At 46.0% G+C, this 17,499-nt stretch overlaps 1 protein-coding gene across 5 annotated transcripts in view; it reads right to left on the bottom strand.

Moving 5' to 3' along the window:
- The window catches only part of PITPNM2 (phosphatidylinositol transfer protein membrane associated 2), a 60,657-nt gene that overhangs the window by 32,228 nt on the left and 10,930 nt on the right, over positions 1–17,499 (bottom strand). For 4 of the 5 annotated variants that reach the window (XM_070763210.1, XM_070763214.1, XM_070763213.1 and 1 more), the window contains exons 3-12: positions 16,453–16,574; positions 15,231–15,464; positions 13,883–14,209; positions 10,531–10,623; positions 9,657–9,752; positions 8,724–8,794; positions 7,729–7,973; positions 6,664–6,853; positions 4,710–4,829; positions 3,598–3,812 (exon numbers count right to left, since the gene is read on the bottom strand). In XM_070763210.1, the coding sequence (XP_070619311.1) occupies positions 3,598–3,812; positions 4,710–4,829; positions 6,664–6,853; positions 7,729–7,973; positions 8,724–8,794; positions 9,657–9,752; positions 10,531–10,623; positions 13,883–14,209; positions 15,231–15,464; positions 16,453–16,574 (1,713 nt within the window). The remainder of the gene's footprint in view (positions 1–3,597; positions 3,813–4,709; positions 4,830–6,663; positions 6,854–7,728; positions 7,974–8,723; positions 8,795–9,656; positions 9,753–10,530; positions 10,624–13,882; positions 14,210–15,230; positions 15,465–16,452; positions 16,575–17,499) is intronic. The other variant, XM_070763211.1, reaches the window with a different exon arrangement.

Genomic DNA, 17,499 nt, shown 5'->3' with positions numbered 1-17,499 from the left:
CAAGCTCTTTCATTGTTACTCTTTGCAAAGAATGTTTTTCAAGCCCTAAGTCTTTGCATGGGTTTTTTTCATTGCTCTACTCACTCCGAATGTTTTTTCCCCCAGCCCTAACCAGGTGCTAATGATGTTCCCATCTCTTACTGCCTTGCCAGCTCTTTCATTGTTACTCTCTCCAAATAAAGTTTTTTAAAGCTCTGACCAGGGGATAAAATAATGTGCTGAAGCTGACCAGACTAAGGATGCTAGCCAGATTTTTTACCCTTTTTCCCTCCCTAAAAACTAAGGTGCGTCTTATACTCAAAAAAATACGGTATACAATCATGCTCTGGATGAGGAGACATGCAGTCTTCCTGTAGGGAGTACCAGAAAAATGCCTAGAAAGCACCATGGAGAGAGGACCTTCCCATAGATAGACCCTGACTCACAACTGTACCAATGGTGCTTTTAGCAAAAAACAGCTGGACTTTGAAAATGTCTCGCTTCTCCTTCAAGAAGCTTCTTCAGTTCTGTGCCTTTTTTTACTACCGGCGCAGCGTCCTCAGCCGTACCGGTAGGAACCTGAAACTGGGTGTAACTTTGAATGGTTGCTAAAGTTGACCTGTGGTAAGTTGACAAATTTCCGTAACGCCAGATTGGAAATATGTGGAAAGAGCTGGCCCACACATTCTCAAAGAGACGAACACGATAACGCCGTCGTTTTCATCTCTGAGGTATTCTCTGAGGTATTTTTCATCTCTGAGGTATTCTCTGAGGTATTTTTCATCTCTGAGGCATTCTCTGAGGTATTTTTCATCTCTGAGATATTTTTCATCTCTGAGGTGAGGGCAAGATTTTTTCATCTGTCTCACACTCACGCGCAGACACAGACAAGTCACACACACACCCTTGATCAGAGGGGAATTATTGCAAAAAGAATCTGCCCTCTTAGATTTACAACCAGTAGATTTCCTGCCCTCCTCACCACCACTGCACCCCTCCCCCAACATTCTAGATTTCTCTACGATACACGAGTGCAGCTTACCTGTTTCTTCCTCAAGGAAGGTGTTGGGGGCAAGAAGGGATGGTTAAAAGGGGGTTAAGAGAAAAGAAACAAGAGAGAAGAAATAAGAGAGGGAAGTGAAAGAGAGGACGGCAATCTCGACAGCTTGCGCACAACCGTAATTTATTTATCGGTCAAATTCAGAAAGCCAACCATCTTAACCTCAGGGGTAACTCACTCTGTAACGGCTTACAATCATGAAAGATTAAAAAACTATCTAAACTTTAAAAAACCCCATAAATACAAATAATTATGTTTAGCACCTTCTTAAAATTAGGTTCTTGTAAATATTAGATTTCATACCTAAGCGGCGAGTTGGACTAGATAACCTCCAATAAAGAATTCTATTCTATTCTATTCCTTTCCTTATTATTTTATTCTATTCCTTATTATTCTATTCTATTCCTTATTCTATTCTATTCCTTATTCTATTCTATTTCTTATCTATTCTATTATTATTCTATTCTATTTCTTATTCTATTCTATTCCTTATTATTCTATTCCATTCTATTCTATTCCTTATTATTCTATTCTATTCCTTATTATTCTATTCTATTCCTTATTATTCTGTTCCATTCTATTTCTTATTATTCCATTCTATTCCTTATTATTCTATTCCCTTCTATTCTATTTCTTATTATTCTACTCTATTCTATTTCTTATTATTCTATTCTATTCCTTATTATTCTATTCTATTCCGTATTATTCTATTCTACTCTATTCTATTCCTTATTATTCTATTCTATTCATTATTCTATTCTATTCTTTTGCGTTCATTCCTTCTCTTCCCTTCCCTTCTGAGCAGGTGGGACTTCTCGCTTGTAAAAAAAGACTAGACTTTCTCTCCACAATCTCAACCACCCATTATTGTTCCGCAAGCTGATCTACAGAGCTGGGTAGGCCGTTAATCACAAGGAGAGAGTTTCAAAGCCGAGGAGTCATAACTTTCCTTTTCCCTCCGAGGCTGGAGGAAGTCAACAGCTCCTCCACACAGTTATTTAGTGCAAGGAGTCAACCGAAAGCCACCGAATCCGATAAATCTCTGGAATAATACCGGAGAGGGTTTTCCTACGGATGGAAAACATGCTAAATAAAATGGATGGCGGGCACGGCTGAGCATTGCCCACAAGAGCTACCTACCTTCTAACCTTACTTTCTGGATAATCCTCGTAGTAGGGGAGACCTGCTCCCCCCACCCACCCCCGAAAACTGTGATGATAATAATTCAATTCAATTTATTAGATTTGTATGCCGCCCCCTCCGAAGACTCGGGACGGCTCACAACAATAATAAAAACAATATAACAGTAAACAAATAATAATAATAACAACAGAGTTGGAAGGGACCTTGGAGGTCTTCTAGTCCAACCCCCTGCTTAGGCAGGAAATCCTATACTACCTTCAGACATATGGTGACCCAACACCTTCTTAAAAACTTTCACTGTTGGGGCATTCACAACTTCTGGAGGCAACTTCTGTTCCACTGATTAATTGTTCTGACTGTCAGGAAACTCCTCCTTAGCCCTAGGTTGCTTCTCTCCTTGTTTAGTTTCCACCCATTGCTTCTTGTTCTACCCTCAGGTGCTTTTGGAGAATAGGTTGACTCCTTCTTTGTAGCAACCCCTGAGATATTGGTGTTTTTGGTCTTCTCCAAGCTTATTGGTTCTCTGGTGATGTTAGCTAGCCGGGTCGTGAGACGTTTGGGAGAAAATTACTAACCTTGGAGAGCATCAATAACCCTAGAATCCTCCTTCTAGCACTGATGGTGTTAGCTAGCTGGGTCACGAGACGTTTGCAAGAAAATTACTAACCTCGGAGAGCATCAAGAACCCTAGAATTTATACCGCCAGGCATGGGGGAGTTGAGATAGCTCTTCCCCCTAGGCCATTACAAGTTATGCATGGTATGTTTGTGTGTATGTTTGGTTTTATAATAGGGGTTTTTAGTTGTTTTTATTATAGGATTGTACATGTTGTTTTTATTATTGTTGTTAGCCGCCCCGAGTGTACGGAGAGAGGCGGCATACATATCCAATAAATTATTATTATTATTATTATTATTATTAGAATCCTCCTTCTAGCACTGATAATGTTAGCTAGCTGGTTCGCGAGACGTTTGCAACAAAACCACCAACCTCAAGAGAGTATCAAAAACCCTAGAATCCTCCTTCTAGCACTGATGATGTTAGCTAGCTGGTTCGCGAGACGTTTGCAACAAAACCACCAACCTCAAGAGAGTATCAAAAACCCTAGAATCCTCCTTCTAGCACTGATGATGTTAGCTGGCTGGTTCGCGAGACGTTTACAAGAAAACCACCAAGTTCAGCGAGTACCAAGGACCCCCACAGTCCTCCTCCTCCCCTTCCTCCTTTTTCTCTTCCGCCTCTTCTCTGTGGACTCCACTCCCTTCTAGCCCTGATGATGTCCCCTAGCTGGGTCACGAGACGTTTGCAAGAAACCCCACCAAGCTCAAGAGACCAACCCCGAGCTACAAATCCTCTCTTGGGTCGGTAACTCCTGAGAAAAAACAGAGCAACCTCTCCGGCTCTTTCAAAGCTACCTGGACAGGAACGCCTGGTGCTGCTTCAGGGTGTCCAACTCGAAGGCGGAGGAATCGCTCCTTTTCCGCAACAACTGCTGTTTCTGGGGATCTTCCTCGTTGCCGCGCGGCAGGTCGGCGGTGCTGCGGCTGAGGTGCCGGCTGCCTTCCAACCCGCAGCCTTCCGAGCAGTAGCTGTTGTTCACCAGGATGCCCGGAGACAGCAGATCCACGTCCTGGAATTGGAAAGACACAAGCCAGGTAATTAGGAAAAGCGAGTCGAATGCTTGGCTGCATAGCTAGAGGGATAACAAGCATGTTTGTGAGTGACATAATATAATATGTGAGTGACACAGCGGAAGGCTTGGTAGGGAAGGTTTTGCCTATTTGCCCGTGAGTAGTCTAAAGAGTGCAATTGGGTTGATATTCCTGGAGGTGTCTGTAATATGGCAAAGGATTTAGCTTTACTAGATAAGGGGTCAAAGCAATGGAAACTGCAGTTGAATGTTTCCAAATGTAAAATAATGCACTTGGGGAAAAAGGAATCCTCAATCTGAGTATTGTATTGACAGTTCTGTGTTAGAAGGATTTAGGGGTCATGATTTCTGACCGTCTCCAAATGGGTGAACCGTGCAGTCAGACAGTAGGGAAAGTGAGTAGAATGCTGGGCTCCGAGTCTTCGGAGAGGGGCGGCATACAAATCTAATAAATAATAATAATAATAATAATTATTATTATTATTATTATTATTATTATTATTATAAATCAATCATACCCACTCAACAACATACATGTCATTTTTCCGCCGGGGGGGGGGGGCTAGAGTCTAATAGCCCCAAGACTGGCGGTAGAGATGTGTCTTTAGACTCTTACAGAAGGCGAGGAGGGTGGGGGCAGTGCGGATCTCCGTGGGGAGCTGATTCCAGAGGGCCGGGGCCACCACAGAGAAGGCTCTTCCCCTAGGCCCTGCCAGACGACGTTGTCTAGTGGACGGGACCTGGACAAGGCTAACTCTGTGGGATTCATGTCGACCCTGGGATCCCCCATTGGGGTTTCTAGTGTCCCCGATTCTGCCCCAACCTGCTTTGACCTCCTTTCTGTCCAGAACCAACTACAAGGAGGGATTGTTTTACCTGCACGCTGATGATACTTCCACGCCGGCTACTGTTTTGGCTCTCTTGCATGGTATGGTTGCTGGAACAAAGGGCATCGAAGGCCAGGATCCCTCCCACGCAGTCCCCAATCAGGCACACCTGAAGGAAACAAAACCCATCCTCCTCCTATCACTGATGATGTTAGCTAGCTGGGTCGTGACAGCTGAGCAGTGATTAAGGTCAAAGTAAAACACACAGAGTTTCAGACACACCAAAATATATTTCATTAACAAGTTGGCTGATGTTGTGGTTAGCTCTGGCCCAGCTCCTGCCCCAAGGACTGTGGATGTGGGGGAGACATCCACATGCTGCAGGCCTGTTTTGCCCCTGGTGGAATCTGCTGATGAAGGCTCCTCTGACCAAGAAGACATGAGTGACAGGGAGGAGGAGAGTGTGGCAAACAGCTCAGAAGGAGATCAATTCTCTAGCTCCTCCTTGGATTCAGAACAAGAGTTCATGATACAGCCACGCATGCGGAGAGCGATGCATAGGCAGCAACAACTGAGAGATTATTATCAAAGAAAATGAGGCCACCTGTGGTTGGGTGGGGCTAATTAGTGAGGCTGCTATAAATAGCAGCCTGTGGGTTTGGCCATTGTGCAGGATTATCTGATCGTTGTGTTTCGTGCCTGCCTTGCTGACTTTGACCTTTGGCGTGCTGATTTTTCCCCGCTTTGAAACTAAACCAGAGCAAAGTGTGTTTCACTTTGTGAAAGAAGAAGGACTGTGAATGACCTCACAGCTGCAAGCTAAGTATCTCAGAACTGATAAGGGACTTGTACCAATTGCCAGTTTGTTTGGAGACGAGGGCTCTTTGCTATCCCAAAAGAGGGCTTAGGTTAAGTGAATTTTCATTATAAAGAACATTGTTTTGAATTTTCAAACGTGTGTGTGTGTCTGAAATTTGTACCTGTGAATTGTTGGGAGGATTCTACCAGAGAGCCCGACAGAACAGCTGAGAGCTGCAATTACGGCAAAAGAATGTCTGTTTACTGCCAAAGAGTCTGAGTTATCTTCAAGGCCGATAATAAATGTCCCAAACCCCACAAGATTTGTAAATAACGTCTCCGAACTGGGCTGAAGCAAAGGGACTCCCTCTTTTTTTTCAACAGCTACAGTCTTTCATAAAACAATTGTCCAAAGGCTGAGTTTCTCCAAGGAAGCAGGGATGTTGGTTTAGAGAAAACTCTGGATCTGTTTCTCTGTTAAACCACGAACGATAACTCCTGCAAAGAGCACTCCCACAAAACCTCCCCTTTTATGCGCGCTGCAGAATTCCCTATGACTCTCAGCTGTGATCGAGATCTCCTCCTGCATCTGCGCAACTGCTCCTGTCTCCCCCTAATCCTTCGCACACGTACATTGAGGATGGGATCATTCATCACCCCCTCCTCATCTGACCCAGACGAGGCCTTAGTTGGGGGTTCCATAGGCATTGTAGGGGCCTCCATCTCTATATCTCCATCACCTTCAACTTCCATCTCTTCTTCCCCCTCACTGTCTGAATCCTCCGATAGCCACACAGGTCTCCGACGCTCGGATGGACCCAGCTCCTCTGACTCAAGAAGCCAGCTGTGAGCCAACCACAACACCTAGGACCACCACTCCCCTTCTATTCATTCCCCAGCCAGGGAACAGCCATTCAGCATCCATGTGTGCCTTGCTTCCAGAGTTAACTCCTTGTCCTCCTACCCTAACTATTCTACACATACATGTGTCTGGAACAGGCCCCAGCTGTTCTTCCTCCTCACTCATCTCTGCCTCCAAAGGCAGCTGTCTCTCTGGTGGCAACGAAATGCCAGACGGCCCTGGCTCTCTCTCTGCATCGGATGTAGAGCATCCATCAGAATCTGCCCCGGACTCCAGCACTGGGCCAAGGAGGAGAATGGATGGGTGGCTTATCCCTTGACAATGGAGGCCGCCCGCTGCTCACCTGGCCGTTGAAGGATGCACCCTCCTGGGACTTGATGAAGTCAGCGTACACCTGATTGGCTCTCAGGATCACCGTGGCAACCGCTTCTTGGTACTGCGGGGAGGAGGTGGCCAGGAGAGGAAGCGCGGCGAGGGGAATGTGGTCCTGGCTACTGCAGAGGCAGCCTTGGTCATAACTATATGGGCTGAGGCTACAGAGAGGAGGAGGAAGAAAAGGAGGAGGAATGTCAATCAAAGCTCTTCCAGGAAAAGCCATTTGTTTAGGACCGTTCAAAGTTAACAATGCATTGCAACAATCTGACTTACGACCGATCCTCGCGCAAACCAGCATGGATTAAAGCGTCCGACAAGCCAAGGGTGGAAGGAAGGAAAGAAGGAAGGAACGAAGGAACGAAGGGGAAGGAGAAAGGAAGGAAGGAAGGGGAAAAGAAGGAAGGAAGGAAGGAAGGAAGGGGAAAAGAAGGAAGAAAGGAACGAACGAACGAAGGGGAAGGAGGAAGGAAGGAAGGAAGGAAGGAAGGAAGGAAGGGGAAAAGAAGGAAGGAAGGAACAAAGAGGAAGGAGGAAGGAAGAGAGGAAGGGGAAAAGAAGGAAGAAAGGAACGAACAAACAAATGAAGGGGAAGGAGAAAGAAAGGAGGGAAGGAAGGGGAAAAGGAAGAAAGGAACGAACGAACGAATGAAGGGAAAGGAGAAAGGAAGGAGGGAAGGAAGGAAGGGGAAAAGAAGGAAGGAAGGAACGAATGAATGAAGGGGAAGGGGAAAGGAAGGAACGAAGGAAAGAAAGGAAGAGCAAGCATGCAGACATAGCAAATATTACATGGCTGGACAAAGATAGCTTAATGGGGATGGAGACTTGGTTATGCCTCATCACGGCTTAAGGCCGTCTTTCTCCCAGTCCCCCCACATGCATCCATCAAAAGCCAAACCACATGTGAGGTCCACAGCTGGCGCGTGAATCCACTGAGCACAAAAACAAACCAAGAGACCAAGACTTTTGACACCAAGGCTGACCTTCCCCTAAATCCCACCCCACCTTCCCGAAACCCCCCAAAAAAGCTACTTACTTGGAGACCAGCGAAAACGCTTCCAAGCAAATGGCCGGACAAGGGACCAGCTTGATGGCTATACGTCCGAGGGTGGCTGGATAATGGACCCGGATGACAGTATCGAAGGCGGTGGCGATGGTGTTGACGTCCCCCTGCTTGGAGCTCTGCTCACCGCTTCCCGTGTCGAGGATGTTGCCTCCGTGGAGGACCAGGAGGAGGACGTGAATTTGGCTGGGTTGCGCCAACGGAGGAGCCGCTTCATCCTGGAAACGACACAAGAGCGAGGAAGATCATGGTGCAATATAGTTACGATTGTCCGCTTTCCTATAATAGCAGGGCATGGGTTCGAATAGAAGCATAGAAGACTGACGGCAGAAAAAGACTTCATGGTCCATCTAGTCTGCCCTTATACTATTTCCTGTATTTTATCTTACAATGGATATATGTTTATCCCAGGCATGTTTAAATTCAGTTACTGTGGATTTACCAACCACGTCTGCTGGAAGTTTGTTCCAAGGATCTACTACTCTTTCAGTGAAATAATATTTTCTCATGTTGCCTTTGATCATTCCCCCAACTAACTTCAGATTGTGTCCCCTTGTCCTTGGGTTCACTTTCCTATTAAAAACACTTCCCTCCTGAACCTTATTTAGCCCTTTAACATATTTAAATGTTTCAATCATGTCCCCCCTTTTCCTTCTGTCCTCCAGACTAGACAGATTGAGTTCATGAAGTCTTTCCTGATACGTTTTATGCTTAAGACCTTCTACCATTCTTGTAGCCCATCTTTGGACCCGTTCAATTTTGTCAATATCTTTTTGTAGGTGAGGTGTCCAGAACTGAACACAGTATTTCAAATGTGGTCTCACCAGTGCTCTATATAAGGGGATCACAATCTCCATCTTCCTGCTTGTTATACCTCTAGCTATGCAGCCAAGCATCCTACTTGCTTTTCCTACCGCCCGATCATACTGCTCACCCATTTTGAGAAATCACTACCCCTAATGTTATACCTCAATAATGCTCAACCTTTCCACGCTGCATCCGACATGGTATCCCGCAGCCGATTCAAGAGTTGGGTCATCTGGAAGGGAAAAGAATTGTCCTTATGAACCAGATTTATTCCCCTGTCATTGAGAGAATGGGCAGGGTTTAATCCGGAGAAAGGTTACGATCAGTAGCGGGTTGCTACTGCTACGGTAAAGGACGGCACATCGGTAGATCAATGGACGTGAGAGATTTCGGCGATTTTTTGCTTCTGCACATTAAAATGATGATAGTTCCCAAGATGATATTTCTGTTTCAGGTATTGCCAGGTGGTTTCAAAGCAGCAAAGTTAAGGGATTGGGACAAAAAAACTTAATTATTGGGTTGAAGAAGATAAAGGACCAAGAGTAAGGAAAAAGTGGTTAATAGCTAATGAAAAAGATGGTGGACGAGGAAGCCCTAGTTTGGAGCTGTATAGAGATGCATTTCAAATTGAAAGATTAATGGAGTTGCAACTATTTGAAAATAAATGGGTGAAGTTGGAAAAAGAGACGGATGGGATAAAGAATAGATAATTGATATTTATAAGGAGGCATGCGCGGAAGCAATAAAATCGCTGAAATGTCTCGCGCGCAAGTCCCCTCGCGAGATTTCACTTCTTGCACATGCACAGAGGCAAAAACATGCTGGGATACGGATACCAATAGCGGCAGTAATAGGAATCCGCCCCTCGTTATGATCATTGCCACTTGACCCACACTCAACCACAGTCAATTGGAAGGTCTTTGGGCTTTCTTGGGAACAGTAGGGCAAGATTCCCCCTTCCCTCGGGGAAGACTTTGTTCACTTTAGGGAAGAGGTGACTGGTCACCATTTCCACAACTCTTAAGTTGTGTAAAGCACTGCGTTCGAGAGGATGACAGCCCGTACTCCTAACGCGTTCTTCTAAAACAGACTACCTGTGACCTCCTCCGTTTCTGCCGTATCCAAGAGGTCGTTCGAATTCCATTTTGTAATCTCTTTAGGGAACACCTCTTCGCTCTCGGACATATCTTCTAAGGAAGAGAAGAGGAGAAGGGGGAGAGGAGAAGGGGGAGAAGGGGAGGAGAGGAGGAGGAAGAGGAGAAGATGGGAGAGATAGGGAGGAGGGTAGGGGAAAAGGAGGGGAATGAGAGGAGAGGAGAGGAGATGGAGGAGGAGGGGGAGAGATGGGAAGGTGGGGAGGGGAGGAGAGAAGGAGGGAAGGAAGAGGAGGAGAGGGAAGAGAAGAGAGGGAGGAGAACCGGGAGGAGGAAGAGGAGGAGAGGGAAAAGAGGAGAGGAGGAGGGGAGGGGGAGGAAAAGAAGGAGGAAGAAGAGGAGAGGGAAGAGAGGAGGGAAGAAGAAAGAGGAGAAAGTGGAGAAGGAGAAGGTAGAGATGGAGGAGGAGAAAAAGAAAGCAATGAAGACATAAACACCTTAACATTTTATTTTTACTCCTATTTTTACCACCTGTCAGTTGGCCATGGTGCCTTGAGGGGGGGAAGGCTAACTCTCATTGCTTTTTTTGTTTTAATTTATTTTGCCCCTCCAAGCATCTTGGATCTCCCCCCCCCACAACCAAACAAACCCGCCCACTGCCAAATCTTCCAAAGCTACTTAAAAGTTTCAGCAAAGCAAACTTTTCCCAAACTGTTTTTCTCTTCCGGAAACGGCTACTGCCCTCCTGCCAAAAACGGCCAAAAATTGTGGGCGAGAAGAAGGCAAAATTGCAGACTGCCTCTTCCCCCAACTAAGGCAACCCCTTTGGAAAGTGTGTGTTTGTGTGTATGTGTTTGTGTGTTTCCACACCTACCGTGTGCATCGAAGAATTCCTCGTCGGAGCTGTCCGAGTCCCTGGCAATGCTTTGCATCCTCCAATCAGCGATGTTATGGTGCGAGGGGCTTGCTAGGAAAAACAAAAGAGGTTTCGTACCACAGACCCCCCCCCCCCCCCATCTTCCAAGACATGGCAAAGGCAAGGATGCTGGGCCCAGGTCCGACATTGGCCACTCGTGGTTTACCCGGCAATCAGAGAGTTTACTCCGTCACTCTTCAGTGCTCTGAACGAGTAAAGCTATTCATAAATTTGAGAAGGATGGTGGGGTGGGTGGGAATCACTTTGGATGCAGAGGCCGGCAATTTAGCAAAGGAAGCGGTCTAATTGAACCTGTGTTCGTTCTTTCTTTCTTTCTTTCCTTCTTTTCCTTCCTTCCTTCCTTTCTTTCCTTCCTTCCCTTCCTTTCCTTCCTTCCCTTCCTTCCTTTCCTTCCTTCCCTTCCTTTCTCTCTCTCTCTCCTTCATTCCTTCCATCCTTCTTTCCTTCTCTCTCTTTTCCTTCCATCCTTCCTTCCTTTCTTTCCATAACACAGGGAGATTTCAGTAAAGAAGCTTTTTTCCTCTATTAAGAATGTTGCAAAAGAAGAGGAAGAGGAGGAAGAAGAAGGAGTCAAAGAAGAAACTGGGAGGTCCATGCGGCTCCCTGACTTTAGAGGTTTTCTTGCAGATAATAATAATAACAACAACAACAGAGTTGGAAGGGACCTTGGAGGTCTTCTAGTCCAACCCCCTGCTTAGGCAGAAAACCCTACACTACCTTCAGACAGAGGGTTATCCAACATCTGCTTAAAAACTTCCAGTGTTGGAGCATTCACAACTTCTGAAGGCAACTTCTGTTCCACTGATCAACCGTTCTGACTGTCAGGAAATTTCTCCTTAATTCTAAGTTACTTCTCTCCTTGTTTAATTTCCACCCATTGCTTCTTGTTCTACCCTCAGGTGCTTTGGAGAATAGGTTGACTCCTTCTTCTTTGGGGCAACCCCTGAGATGTTGGAAGGCTGCTATCCTGTCTCCGCTGGTCCTTCTTTTCATTAAACTAGCCATGCCCAGTTCCTGCAACCGTTCTTCGTATGTTTTAACCTCCAGTCCCCTTAATCATCTTTGTCGCTCTTCTCTGCACTATTTCTAGAGTCTCAATGTCCTTTTTGCATCGTGGAGACCAAAACTGAATGCAGTATGTTCCATGGCCCATCCATGCACTGATGGTGTTCCATAGTTGGGTCATGAAAGATTCTGCAGCAAGACCAGAAGGGGAACTGACCTTGCCAGCAATTGCTCTGGACTTTAATTCCACTCATGGTCTTGTGGACCTCCTCAGCGATAAGCCCCAAAGCAATTCCAATTTTACGCCTTGCTCCGTCCACCCTTCCTGCTGATTCCGGCCCAACAAATCCTTTGGGGATCAGGGAGCAGATGGACAACTAAATCGCCCTGAATTGACGTCAAAGGCTCTTGCGTGAAAAGATGCTAAAAATAGGAGAGGGAATCATTGCGGGCGGCGGTCCGAGCTCACTCCAGGGGTCTCGCCTGGGCAGTAGGAAACCCGATGAGGTGGAAAGGCAGGAAGGGGACGAAAATTTAATATTTATTTTAAAATTTTAATTAAAAAACCCTCTAGTGATTATTGGATAAGCTGGTATTGAATTAATTAATTTAATGTAGAAATGAAAGCTTGAATTAAGATGGGTACAATATACAGTGGTACCTCTACCTAAGAATGCCTCTACTTAAGAACTTTTCTAGATAAGAATTGGATGTTCAAGATTTTTTTATCTCTTTTTAAGAACCATTTTCCACTTAAGAACCCGAGCCCGGAAAAATTTCCCAGGAAATTTGAGAGCGGCACGAAGGCCTGGCCAGTTTCCTGCCATTCCCCCTTGAATCCCAGCCATCTTGGGCTTTTCTGGGCTGCCAGAGGAGCCTTTCGGTGGCGCTTAAGGAGGCTTTGGCAGCCCAGAGAGAACGAAGCATTTTCCTTTCTCTGGGCGCTTGGAGAGGGAATAAACCATACTCCCAGCGACGAGGTTGCCTCCTGGAGCGTCTGGCCGCAGAAAGGCAAAAGGGGGCGCTCACCTCGCCTTCTTCCTCCGGCAGCGACTGTCCTCCTCCTCTTCTTCCTCCTCCTCCTCCCACCCAAATTCCGAGCTTTTATTTCTTTCCTAATGGGTTTGCACGCATTATTTGCTTTTACATTGATTCCTATGGGAAAAATTGCTTCTACTTACAAACATTTCTACTTAAGAACCTGGTCACGGAACGAACTAAGTTCTTAAGTAGAGGCGCCACTGTAGTTTGATATAGTTTATACTGATGTCATGTAATTTTTCAATGTAAGGTGGGAAAAGGATTGTTGTTTTCTGAGGTTCTTTGAGGCTTTTCTTTATTTTAATAATATTCCACAAGTTCTATAGAACAAGCCTCCACTGAGGGATTAATAGAAAAAGAAAATTTTTATACAGTGATACCTTGTCTTACAAACTGAATTGGTTCCGGGACAAGGTTCTTAAGGTGAAAAGTTTGTAAGACGAAAGAATGTTTCCCATAGGAATCAATGGAAAAGCGATTAATGCGTGCAAGCCCAAAATTCACCCCTTTTGCCAACTGAAGCGCCTGTTTTTGCGCTGCTGGGATTCCCCTGAGGCTCCCCTCCATGGGAAACCCCACCTACGGACTTCTGTGTTTTTGTAATGCTGCAGGGGAATCCCAGCAGGGGAATCCCAGCATCGCAAAAACGAGCGCTTCGCTGGCAATGGAAGTCCGGAGGTGGGGTTTCCCAGCGAAGGGAGCATCAGTGAAATCACAGCATCGCAAAAACACCGAAGTCCTCGAAACCCCACCTCCGGACCTCTGTGTTTTTGCGATGCTGCGATTTCACTGAGATTCCCCTCGCTGGGAAACCCCACCTCTGGACTTCCGTTGCCAGCGAAGTGCCCGTTTTTGCGCTGCTGGGATTCCCCTGCGCTGCTGGGATTCCTCTGCAGTCCAGAGGTGGGGTTTCCTATGGAGGGGATCCTCAGGGGAATCCCAGCAGCGCAAAAATGGGTGCTTTGCTGGCAACGGAAGTCCGGAGGCAGGGCATCCCAGCAGCAGCGGTGGGTTTGTAAGGTGAAAATAGTTTGTAAGAAGAGGCAAAAAAATCTTAAACCCCGGGTTTGTATCTCGAAAGGTTTGTATGACGAGGTGTTTGTAAGATGAGGTATCATTGTATATGTTTTACTTTAAGCATGGTTTTAGTGTCTGTATTTATGTATTGTTTTTTATTCTACGTTGGAGAAAAATAAAATTTCTATTTGAGAAAAAAGAACTGACTTTGGGGGGCCCGACTCACCTCCTCTTTTGGACGAGGATTTGGAAGACGTGGACCACTGCTTGGCTAACACTCGCCGCGGCAAAGCGTCGTCACTATTGCTGGCGGCGTCCACCCCTTCGGTGGACGGAGGTATGGCCTTGGATTCCGCGTTGCGCTCGTTCAGGGGGTCTTGAGGGAGATGGGGTTCCAGGTCGGGCTCATTGATGCTGAACTGGGCCATCTTTTGCGCCAACATCAGCTGGGCTTCCTTCTCCAACTGCCGGATGTCCTCGATGGTGAGCCCGTACCATTCGTCTTGCCAACACCAAGCCTGCCGATGAGCCCTCACCATCACTTTCCGTAAACCTGGAGGGGAAACCGAAACCAGCCATTGTCAAACCAGCTGTCTTGAACTCAGGTTAGGACAGGCTACAGAAGCTTCTCAAATAATGGAAACCTTCCGTCCACCAATCCGTTCAAGACAATCTGTCAAGGTTCCAACCAAATTAAATCAGAGTCCAAGTGCTCCTCAAAGTTCCAATTTATTGCCGGAGCTATCCTGGCACCTATGCAGGGAAACCTGAATCTGAGTTTTCCCACCCAGCTGAAAGTTCACCTCCCTTGTCACCCCACTCATAAACTTGTCATGTTGTCCACTCAGATTGTGCCAGCGTGGCCGGTCCTCTTTCCGCTTCCAGAAGGAGAAGGAGAAGAGGAGGAGGAGGAAAAGAAGGAGGAGGAGAAGGAGAAGAAGAAGAAGAAAGAAGAAGAAAGAAGATAGAAGAAGGAAGGAAGAAGGAAAAAGAAGAAGGAAGATAGTAGAAGAAGAAGAAGAAGAAGAAGGAAGGAAGGAAAAGAAGGAAGAAGAAGGAAGAAGAAGAAGAAGGAAGGAAAAGAAGGAAGAAGAAGGAAAAAGAAGAATGAAGAAAGAAGAAGAAGAAGAAGGAAGGAAAAGAAGGAAGAAGAAGAAGAAGAAGGAAGGAAAAGAAGGAAGAAGAAGGAAAAAGAAGAATGAAGATAGAAGAAGAAGAAGAAGAAGAAGAAGAAGAAGAAGGAAGGAAAATGAAGAATGAAGAATGAAGATAGAAGAAGAAGAAGAAGAAGAAGAAGAAGAAGAAGAAGAAGAAGAAGAAGAAGAAGAAGAAGAAGAAAATTATTCCACCATTCTTCTGGATCTTTGGACCTCAGGTCTTTGAAAACTTCTTCTACCAAACAGGATCCTTCAGGTGTGTCAGGATAGCAACTCTCAAAATTGTAAGAACACAACCAGGCTCAACCAGGCTGTCCTCAGATGCCCGTCATTGGGGGGTGGGGGGTGGGGAGACTGAAAGGAACTCGCAGTGGAGAAACACACACACACACACTGCCAAGAAGATCGAAGACTCACCAACGTCATGGATGAAGCGCTCGATCTTGGACTGCATCCCCCAGTATCGGAACTCCACCTTGCAGAGTTTGTAGGCACACATGACGGGGGGTCTCCCGGGGTGATTCTTGTGCTCCTGGATCCAGTCTTCCGGCAGGGGACCCCTGGACGTCTTGGCTGACTTGAAGACCTTCGGATCCTCCTCGGATTTGTATTCGTGGGGCGGGACGGGATCCTTCACGATATCGATAGGATCTAATGCAGGGGTGGGGTGGGGGTGGGGGAAACACACAGAGGTAAATACCCTGCAAGCGACAGTAGCCTTTTATCTATCTATCTATCTATCTATCTATCTATCTATCTATCTATCTATCTATCTATCTATCTATCTATGTATCCATCCATCCATCCATCCACCCTTCCTTCTTTCTTTCTCTCCCTCCATCCATAATTCTATCTCTCTCTCCATCCATCCATCCATCCATCCATCATTCTATCTGTCTGTCTGTCTGTCCGTCCGTCCGTCCATCCATCCATCCACCCTTCCTTCCTTCCTTCTTTCTCTCCCTCCATCCATCCATCATTCTCTCTCTCTCTCTCCCCATCCATCCACCCATCATTGTATCTATCTGTCTGTCTGTCTGTCTGTCTGTCTGTCTGTCTATCTATCATCTATCTCTTTCTCTATCTATCTATCCATCCATCCATCCAACCACCCACCCCTCCTCCTTTCTTTCTCTCCCTCCCTCCATCCATCATTCTATCTCTCTCTCTCTCTCCATCCATCCTTCCTTCCTTCCCTTCTTTCTCTCCCTCCATCCATCCATCATTCTATCTCTCTCTCTCCATCCATCCACCCATCATTGTATCTATCTATCTATCTATCTATCTATCTATCTATCTATCTATCTATCTATCTATCTTCTATCTCTTTCTCTCTCTCTCTCTCTATCTATCATGTCTCGCCTGGTCCTTCTTTTCCTTAAAATAGCCATGCCCAGTTCCTGCAACTGTTCTTCCTATGTTTTCTGTCTCTCTCGGATCCAATGGGAAATGGCAGGGAGAAATTCGAGTCCCATCTGCAATTTCCTGCAATTATTCAACAAGAATGATCAATCCCCTTTGTGCCGAGGCCCGAGGCCGGCCAACCACAGCTGAAACCTAGGCATGGGACTCACCTGTCTGTCCGTGTTATAGGGACCGTAAGAGAGAAATTAAGATTTGGGGAAAAGCTCAGACCCACCCAGAACAGTCTGTCTCTTCTCTGCCGGGGAAAGGTTGAACACGTTGGCTTGCTCTCCTGAGTCGGGTATATAGTAGGTTTCTATATCGATGGAGAATTTCTCCACAAATGGGCAGGTGTACCTGGAGAAGGAGGAGAGCGAAAGGAGTAGGAAATGGAGGAGGAGGAGGAGAAGAAGAGGAGGAGGAGATGGAGAAGAAGAAAAAAGAAGGAAGAAGAAGAAAAAGAAGAAGAAGAAGAAGAGAGAGGAGAGAGGAGGAGGAAGAAGGGGAAGGAGAAGAAGAAGGAAGAAGAAGAAGAAGAAGAAGAAAAGAAGAAAGAAGAAGAAGAGGAGGAGGAAGAGGAGGAGGAGGAGATGGAGGAGGAGGAGGAGATGGAGAAGAAGAAAAAAGAAGGAAGAAGAAGAAGAAGAAGAAAGAAGAGGGAGGAGGAGGAAGAAGGGGAAGGAGAAGAAGAAGGAAGAAGAAGAAATAGAAGAATAAGAAGAAAAAGAAGAAAAAGAAAGAAGAGGAAGGAGGAGAAGAAGAAGAGGAGGAGGAGGAAGAAGAGGAAGAGGAGATGGAGATGGAGGAGGAGGAGGAGATGGAGAAGAAGAAAAAGAAGAAGGAAGAAGAGGAAGAAGAAGAAGAAAAGAAGAAAGAAGAGGGAGGAGGAGGAAGAAGGGGAAGGAGAAGAAGAAGGAAGAAGAAGAAGAAATAGAAGAATAAGAAGAAATAGAAGAAAAAGAAAGAAGAGGAAGGAGGAGAAGAAGAAGAAGAGGAGGAGGAGGAAGAGGAGGAGGCAGAGGAGGAGGAAGAGGAGATGGAGATGGAGGAGGTGATGGAGAAGAAGAAAAAGAAGAGGAAGAAGAAGAAGAAAAGAAGAAAGAAGAAGAGGAGGACGAAGAGGAAGAGGAGGAGGAGGAGATGGAGGAGGAGGAGGAGATGGAGAAGAAGAAGAAGAAGGAAGAACAATAGAAGAAGAAAGAAGAAGAAAAAGAACAACTTAAAAGCTTAATTCAAAACCTCTTTGCCTCAAACCATCTCAGAGCCCTCCCAAAGCGCACTC

Source organism: Erythrolamprus reginae, chromosome 10, assembly GCF_031021105.1.
Source record: "Erythrolamprus reginae isolate rEryReg1 chromosome 10, rEryReg1.hap1, whole genome shotgun sequence".
NCBI lineage: Eukaryota > Metazoa > Chordata > Lepidosauria > Squamata > Dipsadidae > Erythrolamprus > Erythrolamprus reginae.
This window is presented reverse-complemented; position numbering and strand designations above follow the sequence as displayed.